This window comes from Gymnoscopelus braueri, assembly GCF_963280865.1.
Source record: "Gymnoscopelus braueri genome assembly, chromosome: 2".
In the NCBI taxonomy this organism is placed as follows: Eukaryota; Metazoa; Chordata; class Actinopteri; order Myctophiformes; family Myctophidae; genus Gymnoscopelus; species Gymnoscopelus braueri.
In genome coordinates, this window is record NC_137604.1 from 3,871,513 (window position 1) to 3,893,435 (window position 21,923).

The 21,923-nt window shown below is 41.2% G+C and overlaps 1 protein-coding gene across 5 annotated transcripts in view; it reads left to right on the forward strand.

The window, feature by feature from the left end:
* Positions 1-21,923, forward strand: part of galnt7 (UDP-N-acetyl-alpha-D-galactosamine: polypeptide N-acetylgalactosaminyltransferase 7) — a 550,610-nt gene that overhangs the window by 27,734 nt on the left and 500,953 nt on the right. For 3 of the 5 annotated variants that reach the window (XM_080415954.1, XM_080415955.1, XM_080415952.1), the window contains exons 8-11: positions 1,171-1,353; positions 14,650-14,767; positions 15,431-15,553; positions 20,134-20,249. In XM_080415954.1, the coding sequence (XP_080272080.1) occupies positions 1,171-1,353; positions 14,650-14,767; positions 15,431-15,553; positions 20,134-20,249 (540 nt within the window). Of the gene's footprint in view, positions 1-267; positions 451-1,170; positions 1,354-14,649; positions 14,768-15,430; positions 15,554-20,133; positions 20,250-21,923 lie in introns of all 5 variants that reach the window. The other 2 variants (XM_080415956.1, XM_080415953.1) reach the window with 2 other exon arrangements.

Sequence of the window (21,923 nt, forward strand, 5' to 3'; positions counted from 1 at the left end):
CCTCCCTAACATTTTAGTCTAGTTTTTATTTGTTGACGAAATTGTCAATATATTGAGTCTTAGTTTTAGTCATCATAGCTTAGTTTTTATTTAGTTTTTATTTAGTTTTCTTCAGTGTAAAAAGGTAGTCGACCAACATTTTTCCTCATAGTTTTAGTCGACGAAATCAACACAGCTCTGCGTGCACGCTGCAGTGGGCGTGGCCTCTGTTGCGTCTCACCCAAACCCTCCACCTATATATATATATATATATATATATGTATGTAGGACGGCGTGCACCGTGCCTCTGATAGATTACATAGACGGTAACGAGTACACCACGGAGCCCCAGCAGGGAGGGGACGAGGACGGCCTGGCGCGGGGCGCCTGGGACTGGAGCCTGCTGTGGAAGAGGGTCCCTCTCAGCCAGAGAGAGAAGGCTGCCAGGGCCTACACCACCCAGCCCTATCGGTACACACACACACACACACACACACACACACACACACACACACACACACACCTGGACATGACACCTCTAACTTACCATTCCTCTTTCTGTTTGTTTGTGTGTCTGTCTCCATCTTCCCCCCCCTCCCCCCTCATCTCCCCCTTACCATCCATCTGTCTGTCTGTCTGTCTGTCTGTCTGTCTGTCTGTCTGTCTGTCTGTCTGTCTGTCTGTCTGTCTGTCTGTCTGGGGCTGTGTTGGCTTCCTGTTTCTACGTCCATCCGTCAATATGTTCGTCCCCTACATACACCGTCTGTCTGTCTGTCTACTTATTTACCTATCTAAAAATTCCACGTGTGTGTGTGTGTGTGTGTGTGTGTGTGTGTGTGTGTGTGTGTGTGTGTGTGTGTGTGTGTGTGTGTGTGTGTGTGTGTGTGTGTGTGTGTGTGTGTGTGTGTGTGTGTGTGTGTGTGTGTGTGTGTGTGTGTGTGTGTGTGTGTGTGTGTGTGTGTGTGTGTGGTGTCCACTCTCTGGTTCTTAACCTCGGTTGTCTTGTGTCGATTGGGACCCCCCCCCCCCCACTCACTCCTTCGCCCTGTCTCACGGGTCCTGTAAACTGGTGTACGTTGCACGTTTTGTGCGTGGGTGCCCTTTTTTTTCCTCTATCTGTACCCGTCCCGTCCCCCCCCTCGTCCCGTACCCCTCGTCCCCCCGTCCCCCCCCCCCCCCTCCCCCGGTCAGAACGGTGTCCACGGTGCCCCTCATCGACTCCATCCACGGGCAGGAATACTTCATGGACCCTCAGGGGGGCGGCGATGAGGACGGTTTCGCCAGAGGGGCGTGGGACTGGAGCATGCTCTGGAAGAGGGTTCCCCTGGGAGACAGAGAGAAAAAACTCAGACAGACTAGGACTGAGCCCTATAGGTACCCATACCCCCCCCCCCCCCCCCCGTCCCCCCGTCTAAAATAAACCCCACAAGAAAACAACATCTCTGAACCAGATCTACTAAAAGCTGCAATGGTCCAAACTAATCTAACCACCTGTAACTATAACCTATTAACTCATTCACTGCCACAATTATTGCTGGCCGCGTTTGCCCACTGCCAGAGATTTTTCATTGAAAAAAAAAAGGTACTCAGGAGCCGAGATACAGAATTTTTAAGTTTTAAGTTAACAAGGAAGTGGATGGGAGTGTAGATCTTTAAACAATCATATCTCCTTGGTCTTTGGGTCAAATTTGAAAAAAAAAATAAAAAAAAAGAATATTTTTTTTGAAAAAAAAAAAATTACGTTTTTTACGTCAGTGGCAGGATTGGTAAACGGGACAAATTACGTTTTTTACGTCAGTGGCAGTGAATGAGTTAATGCACAATCTGTTGTTTAGTCAGCTTGTCATATTGTTACTCCAGATATTGGTGAGATATCTTCTATAGTTGATTACTGACCGACTGATTGGTTGATTACTGATTGATTGATTGATTGATTGATTGATTGGTTGGTTGATTGGACATAAACACAAACCAGGTAGATTCTGACAATGTAGAACATCACAAAAGTATTTTTCAGTTTTTAACCCACTCAATCCGGGAACGCGTCTGTGTCATTTTAGATTTATTTGGCCATTCAAAAATAGCAGATCTACAAGCTCATCCACGCTATGAGCTTGTAGATCTGCTATTTTTGAAGATTTGTGCAAATCCTTGAATATATATGTTTTAACATGAACATTTGTAACTCAAATCTTTGCTTCTGGGGGGTCCCTGGAACAAAACATTGTGAGATGGGGGTCCGCGGCCACATACGTATCTAGAAATGTTTTCTAAATCCTAACAGTATGTTGCTATATCAGTGGTGCTCCACCTTTTCCATGTCAAGGACCACCAAAATGATATGTGTTTGGCCACGGACCCCCATCTCAAAACATGTTGTTCCAGGGACCCCCAGAAGCACAGGACGGAGTTAAAAATGTTTGCTTTAAAACATTCATATTTAAAGATTTGCACAAATTTTCCCAAAATGTTCAAAACATAGTAAATCTGCAAACTCATAGCGCTGTACTCAGTGATATATATATGAGCTTGTATATCTGCTATTTTTGAATAGCCAAATACAGCTTAAAATGACACCAATGCGTTCCCGGTCTTAATGCATTCATGTCAGCTCCATGTTGCTTTTACTATCTGGATTAGGAAGAAGACTTTATGAGCTGAAACTGTGACTCTTAGCCATTACACTGAGCAATAGAGCACCGAAGTCTGACGTCGTTTACACATCCTACCTGGGTCGCATTTCCCCCCCCGTTCTGAATCCCCATAGACGTGTTTAATATCGCGTCAAATAAGAACTGTGTTGATCCCGGTGGTTTGACTCTTATGGATATGAAGCATCAACTGACGGTGAGAAAGCGATAATGTTACTTCCGCCGAATTAGTTAAATTTTCGCCTGAAACAGACTGTATCAAATATGAGTGACTGACTATCATAAACGATACAGAACCTCCTCCCTGACAATATCGCAGAGACAGTTTGTTTATTTATGGAACACAATTCTTATATGAGACGATTCTATGATGACCCAATGTTATTCTCCATAGAGACATTACTTTACGAACCAGGGGATGAACGAGTGACGTCAGGACTTCTGTACTCTATTGTAAGCCAATGAGAGGAGACTATTTCACTGTGCAATGTAAGCCAATGAGAGTAGAATATTTGTGGAATATTCCTAATCAACGGAACTATTGAAGATATGCAGTCAATGTTTAGAGTTCCCTTATGACAAGATAACTACTCTACCCAAACCTCTACCAAAGTGTCTCTGCACTTTAAAGGTGCTGTAAGTGAGATGTTTTGGTTAAAACAAAAAAGTTATTTCGTTAAAAAAAGCTCTATATTGTGATAGTAATCATTGCTATAGAGTGTTTGTTTGGTAACAGGGGGTCTCCCTGTCTCTCTCCAGCTCTTTAGTAAACAGAACATACATGTTCAGGTGGGTTGCCAACTCCATCCAATGAGGAAAGGGAACCAGTTTATCAGCTTCAATAGTAGGACCAATGTCTGCTGAGAGTTCTCTCTCCTGTTTGGATGAAACTGGTATCCTGACCTGAACATGTACTTTCTGTTCATAGTGTTTAGTAAAAAGCTGGAGAGACAAGAGAGCCCTGTTGACACCCCCTGTTTTAACCAGAAGGAAATATCACTTACGGTGACTTTAATTATGACGTAATAAATGAATACTAAGGTTTTAAGTGTGTGCACAGTAACATCCAGAATATTAAGGTAACTCTGGAATAGTTGTGTTAAACGAGTTAAATTCATGGTCTGGATTTGACTGTTTACTAATAACTCTTTCTTTTTTTAAACCATCTCCAATTTGCTCAAACTACAGCTAATAAGCTAATAATGACATGAAACCAGCATCACCCTAACTATAATGAATCTAACCAACGTAATCCATGGAAACAACAAACATGCTCATTTGCTTGGAGTTTTACAGGAATTATTTTAAAAATCCAAACGGGGAAAGAGATTGTTCACTCCCTTGGCCATCGCTATGATAAATCCACTCTTTTGTCCTAACATAATGGAGCACAACCAGATGTCATTTTAAATATGGTTCTAACTGAATGGCAGAGTCCACAATCATTACAATTGGATCCCCTCCCAACCCTATCCATCAGCAGTGGTGGAAAAAGTGCTCAAATGTTTTATTTCAGTAAAAGTATCAATACTGCAATGTAGAAGTAAAAGTCCGGAATTCTAAATGTACTTGAGTAAAAGTACTACAGTATTGGTATCAACATGTACTTAAAGTACCAAAAGTAAAAGTACTAAAATGTTTGAAAATAGCAGATCTACAAGCTCACAACACGTCGCGATGCGACGCGTTGTGAGCTTGTAAATAGCCTAGGTATAACATAAGGCTAAAGTGGTTAATGTATGTTTTATAACGTAATCATTTATATCTGCAAAGTAACTAGTAACTAAAGTTTTCTAATAATTGTAGTGGAGTAAAAGTACAATATTTGCCAATATTTGCCATAACAGACCCCTCTACCCCTAACCCCCCTCCTTGACACCTTTTAAAGGAGAACCCATGTTCAACCGTATTTTCATATAATTGGTCGTCACTCTGCGTCTCGTTGCTGGGCTGTTCAGATACCATCAATGGTGGAAAAAGTACTCAAATGTAAAGGTATCAATACTGCAATGTAGAAGTACTCTGTTACAAGTAAAAGTCCGGAATTACAAATTTACTTGAGTAAAAATACAAAAGTATTGGTACCAAAAGTAAAAGTACTAAAATGTTTGAAAAAAGCAGATCTACAAGTTCTCAACGCGATGCGACGCGTTTGTAGATAGCTTGTAGATCGGCTATTTTAAAATAGCCTAGGTATAAAATAGGGCAAAAGTGGTTAATGTATGTTTTATAATGTAATAATTTATATCTGAAAAGTAACTAGTAACTAAAGTCTTCAAATAATTGTAGTGGAGTAAAAAGTACAATATTTGCCTCTGAGATGTAGTGGAGTAGAAGTAAAAGTATAGACAATTGGAAATAGTCCAGTAAAGTAAAAGTACCTCAAAACTCTACCTAAGTAAAAGTACTTGAGTCACTATTCTACAGGTTGGAAGATGCAGATGCGATATATAAACAATGGCAAAAGCAAACAGAAATTCATAATTAAAATAATGATTATCGATTTGAATTTCCCCCGTGAAATAGACAGTTGGACCCATCATAATCAACACATTGCTGGCCAGGCCTGGCAATTGGGGACTCTTGCTCCACAGGCGGGCGCCTAAAACTGGTGCTTAACCCTTTAACCCTTTAAGACCTGAGGCCATTCTTAAAAATGTTCTCTAAATCCTAATCGTTTTTTGGAAAAAATAAAAATATATAATTTTTCAAAAATAGCAGATATACAAGCTCATAGTGCGGCACTCGGTGCCGCACTATGAGCTTGTAGATCTGCTATTTTTGAATAGCCCAAAGAAATCTAAAAATGACACACGGATGTATTCCCGGTCTTAAATGGTTAAAACTGGTTCCGTTAAAGTACCACGGTTCCAAGAATCTAGAACTGGAACCAGTTCTAGAACCAAAGTTCTTTTTGGTGGAAAAGGTTCCAGGACCAGTTATTATGAAGAGAAGGTTGAAACATGGGTGACGTACTGCTCCTTTAAGATTTATACTTAACGTTACTCGCTGCGGTGTCTCGCACCGAAAATATCAGATCATGCGACACGTCGTGAGCTTGTAGATCTGATATTTGTGTGTGCGTGACACTGCCGCCAAACAAAGTATAAATCAGGCCTCATGCTGTTAGTGTTGGTGACGTTAGAATAGTTGAGACACAAAACAATGCAAAACTATTGTTTCTGTGCTGTCTGTCTGTGTTACTGTGTGTCTGTCTGTCATTTAATTTATTTAAATTTAATTTGTATGATTAGATAATTAATCATTAGCTTTAATTGTGTATCATTATTATTATTATTATTATTATTATTATTATTATTATTATTATTACCCTTATTATTATTATTACTATTATTATTATTATTATATTTATTATAATAAGTATTATTAAGTATTATAAGTTCAATTTGATTTGGTTTAATTAGTGAGACTGTATTTTGTTAGTCTTATTTGTTTAATTGTTTGTACATTGTTGTTCATCATTTATTTTAGAATAATGATAGAATAATAATCATTTAGAATAGTCATAATAACCTAGCTGGAACATAATCATTAATGAACTAAATGAAAGATGTTCATGAAGATATGGAATATATCTCATGGAGGTATATTGTTGAACTGTGTCATGAACCCATTTAGACCCGTAGATTTCTACAATTTAGATGTCTTTGGCTATTCAAAATTTAGCAAATCTTTGAGTATATATGTCACAGGGAAAATGGCATTCCAGGGAAATTGACAGGGGAGCGCTTGTTTTATAGGCACGGGGTGGTGCTGCGAGGCGGGGCTTTGATGCGAGGACGACGACCACAACAACAACATACTAACCAGGAAGCTACGCTAGGGAAACGCTGAAAATAAAATGGATAATATGAGAGAAATACTCAAGTAAAGTACGAATACCTCAAAATTGTACTTGAGTAAATCTACTTTGTTACTTGCACCACTAGTACAAGCCTCAGTGGCGCACTTCGATAATCATTGGACTCCCCACCCACTACCACTGGGAGCCGGGGTTTGACTCCAGCTTGGGACATTACTTTTTCAAACAACCGCGGACTACTTTTTTTTCGCTGATAAAGTATAGTTTTGGACCATGACGGAAGGCGCTCCGACTTAGCAGACCTTGAGGCAGAGGAGTCGCGCCCGAGCGCCTCCAGGCGCGAGTGCCCGCGACGACCTGCCGATGGTCTGCTAGTCGACTTAAGCGCCGTCCGAGTTATGTACCGATAGGCACAGAATCGTAAATGATGTTGTGTGGGGACTGCGTTTGCCCCAAGTGCCACTCACTGCACTAACATAGCCCGCCAGGCCCGCCCCCTGGAGAGTGTGTGTGTGTGTGTGTGTGTGTGTGTGTGTATGTGTGTACACGCGCGCGTGTGCGCATGCGTGTGTGCGTGCTGGTTTGTGCATGCGTGCGTGTGTGGTGTGGGGCTCATGTCTGGCTTGCATTGCCCTCTAGCGTTGATTCTACAGAATTGCATGAGGGGCATGAAAACAAGCGTACCCCTTTCAATTTCCCTGGAATGCCATTTTCCCTGTAACATATACACTTTTAACTCAAATCTTTGCTTCTGTGGGGGTGGGGGGGGGTCTCTGGAACAAAATAATATTTTGAGATGGGGGTCTGCGACCCAATACATATCATTTTGGGGGGTCCTTGACATGAAAAAGTTTGAGAACCACTGATATTACAGCAACATAAGTAAAACAAATTAATTAAACGGTTGGGATTTAGAAGACATTTGTAGAATCCCCCAGAAGCAAAGACTTGAGTTCAAAACGTTCGCACACTTTTTCACGATTTTTCAACAAAATAAATGTGCAGATCTACAAGCTTGTATAATATCTGCTATGTTTTGAATAGCCAAAGAAATGTAAAATGACAGAGATGCGTTCCCGGACTGAATGGGTTCATGAAGCTTAGAGGAAACTGTGTCAACTAGCAGTGGCGGCCATTTTCTGGTTCCACTCCAAAATAGTCAATGCATTTTTCCCATTGACATTTCCAAAAATATTTATATCAATTATTTTAAGCCTAGAATCAAGCCATCCAGGGTCCTGGTGAATCATGACCATAACACATTTTTTTCTGTGATTTGTATTTTATTTTCTATTTAATTATATGATATACTATATTTAATAAATACCCTTTGTTTTGCCGTTTTCAAATATTTTTTTTTCACAGAATCAAACGTTTAATGGTCATGATTCACCAGGACCCTGGATGGCTTGATTCTAGGCTTAAAATAATTGATGTAAATATTTTTGGAAATGTCAATGGGGAAAATGCATTGACTATTTTGGAGTGGAACCAGAAAATGGCCACCACTGCTATGCCCTATAGAGGAATGAGAGTCACATGGTCCTGCTCTGTGGTGTGGTGTAGGGATGGCTGTGTCAGGGTTCTATTGAGTTGGTTCCTAGAGATGTACCGATACCATTTTTTTCGATATCGATTCCGATACCCATGACTTGGCGTATCGGTCGATACTAAGTAACGATCCAATAACAGTGTGTAATTTAAACTAATCTAGGACAGTGGTTCCCAAAGTGGGGTCCAGGGACCCTCAGTGTTCCTTGGGTGGGGATCCAAATGGACCCTTACAGGTCTGTAACTCTGAGAGTGTACACATGGAACCAAATGGACCCTCACAGGTCTGTAACTCTGAGAGGGTCCATTTGGTTCCATTTGTACACTCTCAGAGTTATGGGGGTCCTTGAAATCAAAAGGTTTTACGAACCACTGATCTAGGGGAGAAAATTTCCATTAATAATTGTTAAAGCGCAGCTACAAGTTAGTACAATAATAATAATGTAAATGGTATTTTAAGAGTATAAAACAGTAGTGCTCAAAACTGAAACATTCAAAAATAAATTCAAATCAATTGATGAATAAATGACATCATCAGGTGATACATTACATGGTATCTGAATGGCATAGACTGACATAGTCGCTGATAACGATACTAGCATTTTAGGCAGTATATCGCTAGCTTTTCCGTTGTATTGGTATCGGAACAACTCTTAACCCTTTAAGACCGGGGGACGCATCTGTGTAACCACTTTATCCATATTTTATACTTTTGGCTATTCAAAAATAGCAGATCTACAAGCTCATAGCGCGGCACCGAGTGCCGCGCTATGAGCTTGTAGATCTGCTATTTTTTTTAAAATCGTGTTTTTTTTTTGCAAATCTTTGAATATATATCTATAAAGCAATTGTTTTTTACTCTAATCTTTGCTTCTGGGGGTTTGCTTGAGATGGGGGTCCGCAGCCAAATACATATCGTTGTGGGGCTCCTTGACACTGACATTAATATTATAGCAACATAAGTGTTTCAGAAAACTGTTTTAAACTGATTTAGAAGACATTTGTAGAATCCCCAGAAGCGATAACATTTTAGCTAGAAATGCTCGCTTTAAATATATATATATTCAAAGATTTGCACAACATTTTTCACGATTTTTCAAAAATAGCAGATATACAAGCTCATAGCGAGGCACCGAGTGCCGCGCTATGAGCTTGTAGATCTGCTATTTTTGAAAAATCGTGAAAAATGTTGTGTAGCCCAACGAATAGCCCAACGAAATCTAAAAATGACACACAGATGCGTTCTCAGGTCTTAAAGAGTTAAGTATTCTACTTGAATCTGAACCGAGTTTGGATACCCAGTGGTGTGGTGTGTGTGGGGTTCTATCTGGTGTTTTCTGGTTCTCACCGGTTCAGTCAGTCCAACTCACTCACATTGAGGCCAACACATCCTTTTGTCCTGTTCTGACAGTCTCTCTGTATTTGTACAACCACACATTAAACAAATAATACATCGTTAAGACTAATGTATGCCTCGTATTGCGACGGTTTCGTTGGCCAGACATAACTAATCTTATAGCTAAGCTAGCAGATCTTTTATGTTTGGCCGGCGACACTGCCATATTGCAAAGTATAAACACAGCTTCAGCCCGCTCGCCGACATTGTTTCAAGGTGTCTACAGATCAGCCTTAAATGCATTTAAATTATATTTTCTAAATACCAGGCCTCAAATAAGTCATAAATGCTATTATTTCATTCAAATAAGTATTGATTTATGGAAGAACCATGCAGTCACCCTGCTTATTTATTGAGGCAACATCATACGGCAGCAGCCTCGTAGAAATCGAAAAAATATAACCAATCAACTTGTCTGTCCTGATTAGAATTTTCAACAACATTGACCATGTTAATAAAGCGGAAATCTTGCTCTTTTCCCCTACCCTGTAAAATGGCCACTGATGCTCATTCAATTGATTGAACATTGAAAGAAACTCGGTGGTTTGCACGGTGCGTTGCTGGGGTGGTGTGGTCCTTCGTAATTTTCTAGCTCTGCTCAAACACCTACCAGTCCCCAAGTCCCCCTGGTGTTGTTGCTCAGCCCAGCGTGGCGCCCTCTGCAGGGCTCGCTGGTCACGGGAGGAGCTTATTTCCATAGAAAACGGCGATAGCCCCAGCTGAGTAGAAGGATTTCAGGTGCTTTGTGTGGTGTTTTACAGCGTTAGCGGAGCATGCCAGCCTTTTTGATATGTGGGTCCTCGGTCACTCTTTCTATGATAGGATTTTCATTCCTCAAAACAGTGTTTTAATATCGTTGCTGAAAAACCAGAAATCAGAATATAATTTTTGATGGAAGTGTGGTAAGTGTTATGTGATTTTGAAGTGGTTGAAGGAGTAGTTCACCCTAAAAATGACGTATTGATATTCTATCAATTACACAACCCATGAAGCCTTGAATTCATGGAGGTTTTTCTTTGTTTTTCTTTGTTTTATATATATATATATATATATATATATATATATATATATATATATATATATAGCTTAATAACTGAAAAATGTCAACAAAAGTTGATAGTTTTGAGCAATGAAATCCTATTTTATCAAAGTAAGACTGACAATGGCCTCACGGGTCAAAAATGCTGGGTATGCTCCTTTAAGCAGTACTGGGACAGATGGAATCACATTGGAAAGGTTACTTTAAGCGCTCTCTGGGTCTGTTCACTCTACGTTGCACTGGGGATGTTTGATTATTATTATGATCTATTTTTCACAGAGATTTTATTGTTTTTGTGGCATTCCTGAGCCGATAAATTCATGACCGGAGACTCTGCCGGTCATCGAATTATTGGCTTGGGAATGCGACAAGAATAAAAAAAATCTCCATGAATTCAAGGCTTCGTGGGGATAGAAAATAAGTCATTTTCTGGGTGAACTACTCCTTTAAACCCCTGTGTCCGTATTCTTAGGAAAACTTTCGCGGGAAAATAGCCGATCTACAAGCTCGTAGATCTGCTATTTTCTGCGAAGAGACTTAGGGCCCTATCTTGGGCGCTTGTCTTACCCCTTGTGTCTAAACTTTTGTGTGTTTTTTTTTTACTATTTTGAAAAACATTTAGATCGACTATTTTAAAATGTTTTTCAAAAAAGTTTTTCAAAAAAGCCTAAAGGTTAAGGCATAAGGGTTAAGGCATAAGGGTTAAGGCATACGGGTTAAGGCATAAGGGTTAAGGCGGCGTGCAACATAGGGCCCTTTACTGTAGACCCTCCCTGAGGGACTCCGGTCAACCAAGTAACGGGTGTAAGTGCTTAAAGGGATATTTCACTCTCAAACATGTTGGCGGTCATTTTAACGTCTACCTGGCTTCTGTGTTTCACTCCAGACGGTGTTTAAGTTGCTTGATTCAATATTTAGATATTTGATATTCATTTTAACAGACACGCCCCCCTTCCTATACAAACCAGCCTCATGTTAGACTCATTGAAAACACCCGTCCTTGGTTCTGGTGACTGATATTGTCCTTCTAATACGTGAGGGGCCGGTGTTTTTTCAATTACCTTTTTCATGAATTTTTTTCGGGGGGAAAATGAGAACATTTTAATAAAAATGAATATAAAATAAAATAAATGAAAAATGTAATTGGAAAAAAACACGGTCCCCTCACGCTTTAGAAGGACAATATCAGTCACCAGAACCAAGGACGGGTGTTTTCGATGAGTCCATCATGGTTAAAATGTGAAGTTTGTATAGGAATCAGGGAGTCTGATAAAATGAATATCAGCCAGAGTAGACGTTAAAATGACCCCCGGCCCCAAACATGTTTGAAGGTGAAATATCGCGAGTCGGCGTTGTGTGGCTGGGATGGTGGTCCATTGGCTAGTGGGGGGCACCGCTCACACCCCCCCCCCCCCTCACCTCACCCCTTCATTTCACCTTCACCCTCCATCCGCTGCTCTCACTCTCTTCACTCGTCTTTCCTCATGCGTTCACGTAAAAACCATGGCCTTGTTCCTTGTTCCCCTTCACTGTGGCGCTTTGTGACTTTTTTTACCTGCACAGAAAGAACATCTGATTTGATTCTAGGTTGGATTGTGTGGGTGTGTATTGGAGGACAATAGGTTCTATGCGCAGCGGCCATATTGGAACGATGTTGGGCCTCTTCCTTACTTCCTTCCCAGGTTTTACCAATGATACTAATTAAGGCTCTGTTCCATTTAGTGTAGCACAGTGGACCCAGTGCCATCTATTTAGAGAGTTACGCCAACTCCGTTCACTTCTTCGGGCCAGGTCTTCTACATACACATACATTGGCGAATAGTGACAAATCCCTAAACCGGAAGTTCATGGAATGCATTGAAGTGGACGGCTCCTTGTCACTATTTCCAGCTACATGAACCACGTGACCGACGCTGTGTTTCTGACCCCTCATTGGCGCAACTCTCCAATAGAAGGCTCTGAGTGGACCCCCATAACTCTGAGAGTGTACAAATGGACCCTTACAGGTCCATTTGGTTCCATGTGTACACTCTCAGAGTTACACAACAGTAAGGGGCCATTATACAACAGGTAGTTCCGACCAAGCAATCTGATTGGTTGAAATAGCTTTCTAGCCGTGCTTCAAACCAGCATCATATCACGGGCCTAATCACATTAAATAAATCACTCCGCACTGCAGTCCGCACCTGATTAGACCATATATGACACAGCTGTGCTGTGAAGTCACGCTGTGACTGTCCCACGGTAGGAAAACAAACAGACAGTACCCACCGCCGCCACCGGGCGGAGAACAAACAGCTACGCAAGATGGACTATGTTGTTAATTTTGACTTATTTGGTGGACTTACTGTTGATCAATGGTTAGAAGAGAGCACACTAAATCGCCTAAAATCCTATAATAAAAGGAATAACTGGAAAAAAGTGTGCTTTATTTCAATGGTAACATCCATACTGTATAAATATCCTCCTGTGTTAAAGTAAAATTACTCCCATTTCGTTAACAGTCCAGTGTATGTTATACTTTATCGTACGAAGGTATCGCACAGCAAAAATAGCCGATCTACAAGTTCACAAGGCATCGCCATCTTGACGCGTTGTGAGCTTGTAGATCAGTTATTTTGGCCACGTAACACGATCGTACAACGGAGCATATAGCCTACTGGAATCAGCTGTGTTGATGAGACGAGAGTCAGAGAGACAGAGTGCTGCGCTGCCACAGGGACTATTTTGTCTCAGTCAAATAAACTCTTCTCTTTACAGGGAAACGGATAAGCGATTTTTTTTTATTATGAATTGCCCCACAATATGAATACATTTGGATGTGTTTTGTTGGTAACTGTTGTATATTCGCAATATTACACGAGAGGGTGTGCTTTACCTTACATTATTAGCACTTCTGTGATCGCGGCGGAACTCGGCTGCGCCTCGTTCCTGACCGCATCACAGGCGTGCTAATAATGACGGTAAAGCACACCCTCTCGTGTAATATTGCTTAATTTGAAACCCCCTCAAGGAACCATGAGGGTCCCTGGACCACACTTTGAGACCCACTGGTGTAGTAGAGTGTTTCCAGTGAGCCAGCATGCACAATATGAGCACCCTGACTCTGTTTGACCAGAATGGAACAGAGCCTTCATTAGTATCATTGGTAACACCTGTGAAGGAAGTAAGGAAGAGGCCCAATTTCTTTCCGATATGGCTGCTGTGCTTAGAACCACTACTGATGTTTTAGGATTCTGGTGTGTTGTTTAGCCCACTGACTACAACTCAAAGAACACTTGACCTTATACTGCCACTGGAGCAGTGGTTCACACACTTTTTAGCTCAAGACCCCAAAAGAGAAATGTGACGTCTGCCCGGGACCCAAACTAGTGAAAATAGCAGATCTACAAGGTCACTAAGTGTCGCGTTGTGAAATTGTGGATCTGCTATTTTCACTACTTCTTAAAAAAGAGAAAATATTTATTTATGGAAATGATTAGATTGTTTTCATTGTTTTCATGAAATACTTTTGGAAAATGTTGGAATTGTTTTTGATTGATGTGTTAAACACTTTTCATCCCAGATTTGACCACCAGGTTGATGTCAGCTTCACTGTTCTACCGTGGTTCTATTTTAACAAAAATATATCACTTACCCTACCTTTAAAAACAATATATATCTATAAAAATGAGGGTGGCAGGGCGCAGTGTAAGATAGGGCCCTCTGAGTGAAATTAAGATGATTTTACAGTAGTCTAATCTACCAAGCTTTCGCCAAGCTTTTGAGCTTTTGTCAAGTATAACAATTACACAGTAAAATCATGAGTAATTTAACTCAGAGCGTGCATGTACGAATGCAACCAAATAGATCCTTATGGGTCTGTAACTAGAGAGTGTACAAATGGAACCAAATTGACCCTTACGGTCCATTTGGTTCCATTTGTTGTACGCACTCTGAGTTAAATGAAGACAAGAGGATTTTACAGTGAAGTTGTAGTCGGTGGTCTATTCATGCACCCACTAGTAGCATCAGGAAGCATGAGGAAATGATGCCTATCTATCTATTGGTTAAACACACACACCCACCAATACAGTATTTTGGATAATGTTGTTTTTTTTGTGCGTTTGTGTGTGTGTGTGTGTCACTGTCTATGCGTCTGTGGACATTTATGTTGCACTGTGCGTGTGCGTTTGTGTGTGTGTGTGTGTGTGTGTGTGTGTGTGTGCAGGTCTCCAGCCATGGCAGGCGGGTTGTTTGCTATAGAGAGGGACTTCTTCTTCGAGTTGGGTTTATATGATCCTGGCCTGCAGATCTGGGGCGGAGAGAATTTTGAAATATCATACAAGGTATGCAGTATCACACACACACAAAGATGTACACACATGATTGATTAATATTTTGGTCACGCTTAACCCTTTACGACCGGGAAAGCATCTCTGTCATTTTAATTTATTCTTTGGCTATTTTTTGAAAAAGGATCGTGAAAATGTTTGCAAATCTTATTAATATATATTTTCTTAAAGCGAAAATGTTTAACTCAAATCTTTGCTTCTGGGGGTCCCTGGAACAAAATATTTTGAGATTGGGCTCTGCGGCCTAATACATATCATTTTGGGGGTCCTTGACATGAAAAAAGTTTTCGAACCACTGATTATAGCAACATAAGTTTTTTCAAAAAACTGTTAGGATTTAGAAGACATTTAGTTGAATCCCCAGAAGCGAAGATTTGAGTAAAACAATTTCCCTTTAAAAATATATATATTCAAAGATTTGCACAAAGTTTCAAAATTGTTCAAAAATAGCAGATCTACAAGTTCATAGCACTGCACTCGGTGCCGCGCTACGAGCTTGTAGATCTGCTATTTTTGAATAGCCAAAGAAATCTAAAATGACAGAGATGTGTTCCCGGATTGAATGGGTCAACCGTCTTTGCTAATACTGAGCATTTTCCTGTGTTGTGTGTTTTGTGTGTGTGTGTGTGTGTGTGTGTGTGTGTGTGTGGTGTGTAGATCTGGCAGTGTGGGGGGCAGCTGCTCTTCGTGCCGTGCTCTCGGGTAGGACACATCTACAGACTGCAGGGCTGGCAGGGGAACCCCCCGCCCGCTCACGTTGGGTCCTCACCCACCCTCAAGGTAACACTTCAACCCTACAGACCAATTATTTGTTTACCAACATTGAGACTGGATGTCTCTTAACACATTCCATGCCAGACGTTAATCTCATAATGTACTCACCAGTGCCAACGTGTTATTGTTGTTTTTTTGTTTTTTTCACGTCGCCATAGACCTTGTTAAAATCCATAAGATTGAGCTGTGCACTGTCTGTTTACATCGGCGAAATCTCACTGAATCTACCAGTGAAAACCACATGCCAAACGGAGCTCCATGGTTGTAGTTAGAGCGGTTCACGTTAAACAGTGATATACGAGGAGAAAAAACTACAGGAAGAGAATTGAGTTTCAGTTTCGTCATTAGAACGAGGGCCGACGCGATCGGCAAAACCGGATCCCAAATAATTCTGTTTCCGGTCTTCAAACCGGAACCGGAAATGGATAAAAAAAAATCCGAAAGTGCACCTGGGGGGGATCTACGCGATTGGCACGCTGCGGCTTTAAATAGGTTTGCGTAGATCTACGCGATTGGCATTCAATGTGTTAAGGGGTCTATATAGGCCCCCCTCCTCTTTCCCCCCTCTACATCAGGGGTCATCAACAGGGGGTCTGGGACACCTAGGGGGTCCTCAGAGTTAGTACAGGTGGGGCCGCAAAATCTTTGTGTGATAGGATTATTATATATTTTTGGGCGGTGTAGCCGCCCCTATAAGTGGGGTTGGGACACCTCATTAGTACACCCTTCGCTGTACTGTGATTGGCTCATACATTAGTACACCCCTACATTAGTACACCCCTAGCTGTACTGTGATTGGCTGACTCTATTGGCTGACTCTATTCAGCACTGTGATTGGCTAGCGAGACACATGATGAAATTAATAACCTATAATTGGACTATGCACTTTTAAAACAATTTTTAAAGTGAGCTTCCATCACTGTGATGACATGAACCACTTGAACCCTACCCTCGGATCATTCTACAAATTATTTTAAAACTTTAGTTACAAGTTACTTTGTAGATTTCGATTATTATTATAAAACATACAGTAACCATGTGAAAATAGCAGATCTACAAGCGCAAGGCATTGTGAGCTTGTAGATCTGCTATTTTCCACCACTGGAGGCTGGTAGAGTGTGTTGTTGTTACTGATGTTTTATAGTCGTTTAATTAATTACTAATAAAAATCGCGTGCATGTGACCCACACCGCATCGTGCACCCCGCCCCCCTCCCCCCAGCACACATAGGTGAGACTAAAATGCGTACATTTTTCTGTAATTAATTGATCTAAATGAAGGCGATAAAGTCCCGGCCCTAGTAAGTATTGAGGGTTTAAGTGGTTGAATGTGTCACCATACATTATTACACGGCTCCATAATAAAGCTATTAACACATCGAGTGCCAGAGTTTTTTTTAAAACAAGGTACATCCAGTGCCAGCGTGTCTTACCGTTTACGCCGATCGTTTTAGAGCTGTAGACACGCCTCCACGAGGACCCGGATGTAAACAAAGGGTGTCTGGGCGATGGCCGAGGGTCCCGTCTAACCACTGGAACAATCATATTTGTACCGCCATCCCCCATTGCAGAGTGATCGCGCGTCGAAAATGGCTTGTTTTGACCACTGTAAAAAGATATGGAGATATGGACCTTTTTCTCCAGATCCTATCATTGGAGCGGGACGGAAGTGAGGTTTTTTGGGGTGACGTCACATCCGTCCATTCCATTTGACAGGGACCTAGGATCATTCCTAAGTTGCGTTAGAGCCCCTTGTGAGAGAAAAAAAACGAGAGTTTTTGGCACTCAACGGTTGTATTTGCAAACACGAGGACTCTGCAGCGGGTCTGTTATTGATAGCAGTGGTCTGTTATTGATAGCAGCAGGTCTGTTATTGATAGCAGCAGTCTGTTATTGATAGCAGCAGGTCTGTTATTGATAGCAGCAGGTCTGTTATTGATAGCAGCAGGTCTGTTATTGATAGCAGCAGTCTGTTATTGATAGCAGCGGTCTGTTATTGATAGCAGCGGTCTGTTATTGATAGCAGCAGGTCTGTTATTGATAGCAGCAGGTCTGTTATTGATAGCAGCAGGTCTGTTATTGATAGCAGCAGGTCTGTTATTGATAGCAGCAGGTCTGTTATTGATAGCAGCAGGTCTGTTATTGATAGCAGCAGGTCTGTTATTGATAGCAGCAGTCTGTTATTGATAGCAGCGGGTCTGTTATTGATAGCAGCGGGTCTGTTATTGATAGCAGCAGGTCTGTTATTGATAGCAGCAGGTCTGTTATTGATAGCAGCAGTCTGTTATTGATAGCAGCGGTCTGTTATTGATAGCAGCGGTCTGTTATTGATAGCAGCGGGTCTGTTATTGATAGCAGCAGTCTGTTATTGATAGCAGCAGGTCTGTTATTGATAGCAGCAGGTCTGTTATTGATAGCAGCGGTCTGTTATTGATAGCAGCAGTCTGTTATTGATAGCAGCAGGTCTGTTATTGATAGCAGCAGGTCTGTTATTGATAGCAGCGGTCTGTTATTGATAGCAGCAGTCTGTTATTGATAGCAGCAGTCTGTTATTGATAGCAGCGGGTCTGTTATTGATAGCAGCAGTCTGTTATTGATAGCAGCAGTCTGTTATTGATAGCAGCAGTCTGTTATTGATAGCAGTGGTCTGTTATTGATAGCAGCAGGTCTGTTATTGATAGCAGCAGGTCTGTTATTGATAGCAGCAGGTCTGTTATTGATAGCAGTGGTCTGTTATTGATAGCAGCAGGTCTGTTATTGATAGCAGCAGGTCTGTTATTGATAGCAGCAGTCTGTTATTGATAGCAGCGGGTCTGTTATTGATAGCAGCAGTCTGTTATTGATAGCAGCAGTCTGTTATTGATAGCAGCGGTCTGTTATTGATAGCAGCAGGTCTGTTATTGATAGCAGCAGGTCTGTTATTGATAGCAGCGGTCTGTTATTGATAGCAGTGGTCTGTTATTGATAGCAGCAGGTCTGTTATTGATAGCAGCAGGTCTGTTATTGATAGCAGCAGTCTGTTATTGATAGCAGCGGGTCTGTTATTGATAGCAGCGGTCTGTTATTGATAGCAGCGGTCTGTTATTGATAGCAGCGGTCTGTTATTGATAGCAGCGGGTCTGTTATTGATAGCAGCAGTCTGTTATTGATAGCAGCAGGTCTGTTATTGATAGCAGCAGGTCTGTTATTGATAGCAGCAGTCTGTTATTGATAGCAGCGGGTCTGTTATTGATAGCAGCAGTCTGTTATTGATAGCAGCAGGTCTGTTATTGATAGCAGCAGGTCTGTTATTGATAGCAGCGGTCTGTTATTGATAGCAGCAGTCTGTTATTGATAGCAGCGGTCTGTTATTGATAGCAGCGGGTCTGTTATTGATAGCAGCGGGTCTGTTATTGATAGCAGCGGGTCTGTTATTGATAGCAGCAGGTCTGTTATTGATAGCAGCGGGTCTGTTATTGATAGCAGCAGGTCTGTTATTGATAGCAGCAGTCTGTTATTGATAGCAGCGGTCTGTTATTGATAGCAGCGGTCTGTTATTGATAGCAGCGGTCTGTTATTGATAGCAGCGGGTCTGTTATTGATAGCAGCAGGTCTGTTATTGATAGCAGCAGGTCTGTTATTGATAGCAGCAGGTCTGTTATTGATAGCAGCGGGTCTGTTATTGATAGCAGCGGGTCTGTTATTGATAGCAGCGGGTCTGTTATTGATAGCAGCGGGTCTGTTATTGATAGCAGCGGGTCTGTTATTGATAGCAGCGGTCTGTTATTGATAGCAGTGGTCTGTTATTGATAGCAGCGGGTCTGTTATTGATAGCAGCGGGTCTGTTATTGATAGCAGTGGTCTGTTATTGATAGCAGCAGGTCTGTTATTGATAGCAGCAGGTCTGTTATTGATAGCAGTGGTCTGTTATTGATAGCAGTGGTCTGTTATTGATAGCAGTGGTCTGTTATTGATAGCAGCGGTCTGTTATTGATAGCAGCAGGTCTGTTATTGATAGCAGTGGTCTGTTATTGATAGCAGTGGTCTGTTATTGATAGCAGCAGGTCTGTTATTGATAGCAGTGGTCTGTTATTGATAGCAGCAGGTCTGTTATTGATAGCAGCAGGTCTGTTATTGATAGCAGTGGTCTGTTATTGATAGCAGCGGTCTGTTATTGATAGCAGCAGGTCTGTTATTGATAGCAGCAGGTCTGTTATTGATAGCAGCGGTCTGTTATTGATAGCAGCGGTCATCCTATATTAAAATTGGCGTACGGGAGGACCGGCTGGCGGCGGGCGTACTTCTGACATCACTGTGGTGTTCCCACTCACCCCCCCCCCCCCCAAAAAAAAATGTAAATGCACCCTTTTCACTCCTACCCAGTTTGCATGCTTGAATTGGAAATGACTTCATATTGGGGATGGATATTTAGTTCTTGTGGTTAGAGCATAATATACTGCTTACGAAAACTGCTCAAAGTGTGAATTAATAGATGGAACTTCTCCCTACCATTCCAGGCTCTTCAACCAAACATCAAGATTAATCATTTATTCATGTATTGAAACATCTGTAAAATGTGTGTTCTGTTGTGTCTGTGTCTGTGTGTAGAACTATGTGCGTGTGGTGGAGGTGTGGTGGGACGACTATAAAGATTATTTCTACGCCAGCCGCCCTGAAACGCTCACCCTGGCCTACGGAGACATCAGCGAGCTCAAGCGATTCAGGTAAACATCACCCACTACTGTATATACATGTGTACTACACCACCCAAAACTACTGTATATACATGTGTACTACACCACCCAAAACTACTGTATATACATGTGTACACCACCCAAAACTACTGTATATACATGTGTACACCACCCAAAACTACTGTATATACATGTGTACACCACCCAAAACTACTGTATATACATGTGTACTACACCACCCAAAACTACTGTATATACATGTGTACACCACCCAAAACTACTGTATATACATGTGTACACCACCCAAAACTACATGTGTACACCACCCAAAACTACATGTGTACACCACCCAAAACCATCCATATAGCTGGCCTCATCTCTTTGCATACTAATGTCACCAATTTGAGTTTATATTTAAGCCATTAAGACTGTGAAGGGGACGCATCTGTGTCATTTTAAGAGTTATTTGGCCATTCAAAAAAAGCAGATCTACAAGCTCATAACACTGCACCGAGTCCCACGCTATGAGCTTGTAGATCTGCTATATTTTTTTAAATCATGAATTTTTTTGCAAATCTTTGAATATACATTTTCTAAAGTGAACATTTGTAACTCAAATCTTTGCTTCTGGGGGGTCCCTGGAACAACATCTTTTACAAATGTTTGCTTACTACAGCGTCACACAAAAGCATCAAAAGTAGGGTTAGGGCGCTCTCCAAGCGCGAAACACAGCGCAAAGCGACGCATTTTGAGCTTGTAGATCTCCTTTTCAACTTTTCATACTTTTGAGTTTGAATCCTGAAAAGTAGCTGCTTTGGACATGAGGTTTACACACCACAGAAAAATACATCATGTTTTCAGAAAGTTGTTCAGACAACGTATACGTATAGGTTAGGTTTTAGAAGGGTTTTTTAGAATCAGCCTCAGACCTAAATAAAATAACCACTCGTATTACTTTGTCATATGACAAATAACAAAAATAGCCAATTAGTCAGGGGATATTAAAAAAATCTTGGAATAAATTCCTTACCAAAAAAAATCTTCACCAATGTGTTTGTAAAGGTGTCTAGTAACACATCTCACAAAGACTGAAATGCAGTCCCCCTAGGAGAATTTGACAGCTCCTTAAAGTTGGGGTACCCACCATAACCTTGGTTAAAAAAAAATCTAAATTTAATTCTGTTTTAAGTAGCATGTGAGGTGTCAAACTAGGGTGTTTTTATGATTCTGAATCCATTGCAAGCATTTGTTTTGCACCAAAACCACTCCTTGGGCTAAAAACGGCCCAATCTCAATGGGCTTTTTACACAAAAAGTATACCTGGAAAAGGATGGCTATGGCCGTTTTTAGCCCAAGGAGTGGTTTTGGTGCAAAACAAATGCTTGCAATGGATTCAGAATCATAAAAACACCCTAGTTTGACACCTCACATGCTACTTAACACATTGGGTGCCAGAGGTTTATTAAAATATTATACTTTGAGTGCCAGGACTTTTTAAACATTTTGAACCTTTTTCAAGTAGTCACAAAATATTTTCAGTGATCACCGTCCTCACGGTGATCCCCTCATTACACACATACAGGTCTCGTACAATCGGGGGGAAAACATTTAAAACATTCGGAAATCCATTCCATAGTTGCAGCCAGTTGAAAATAGTTAAATTAACATTGTAAAAAAAAAAAGTGCACAGGAGCCGAGATACAG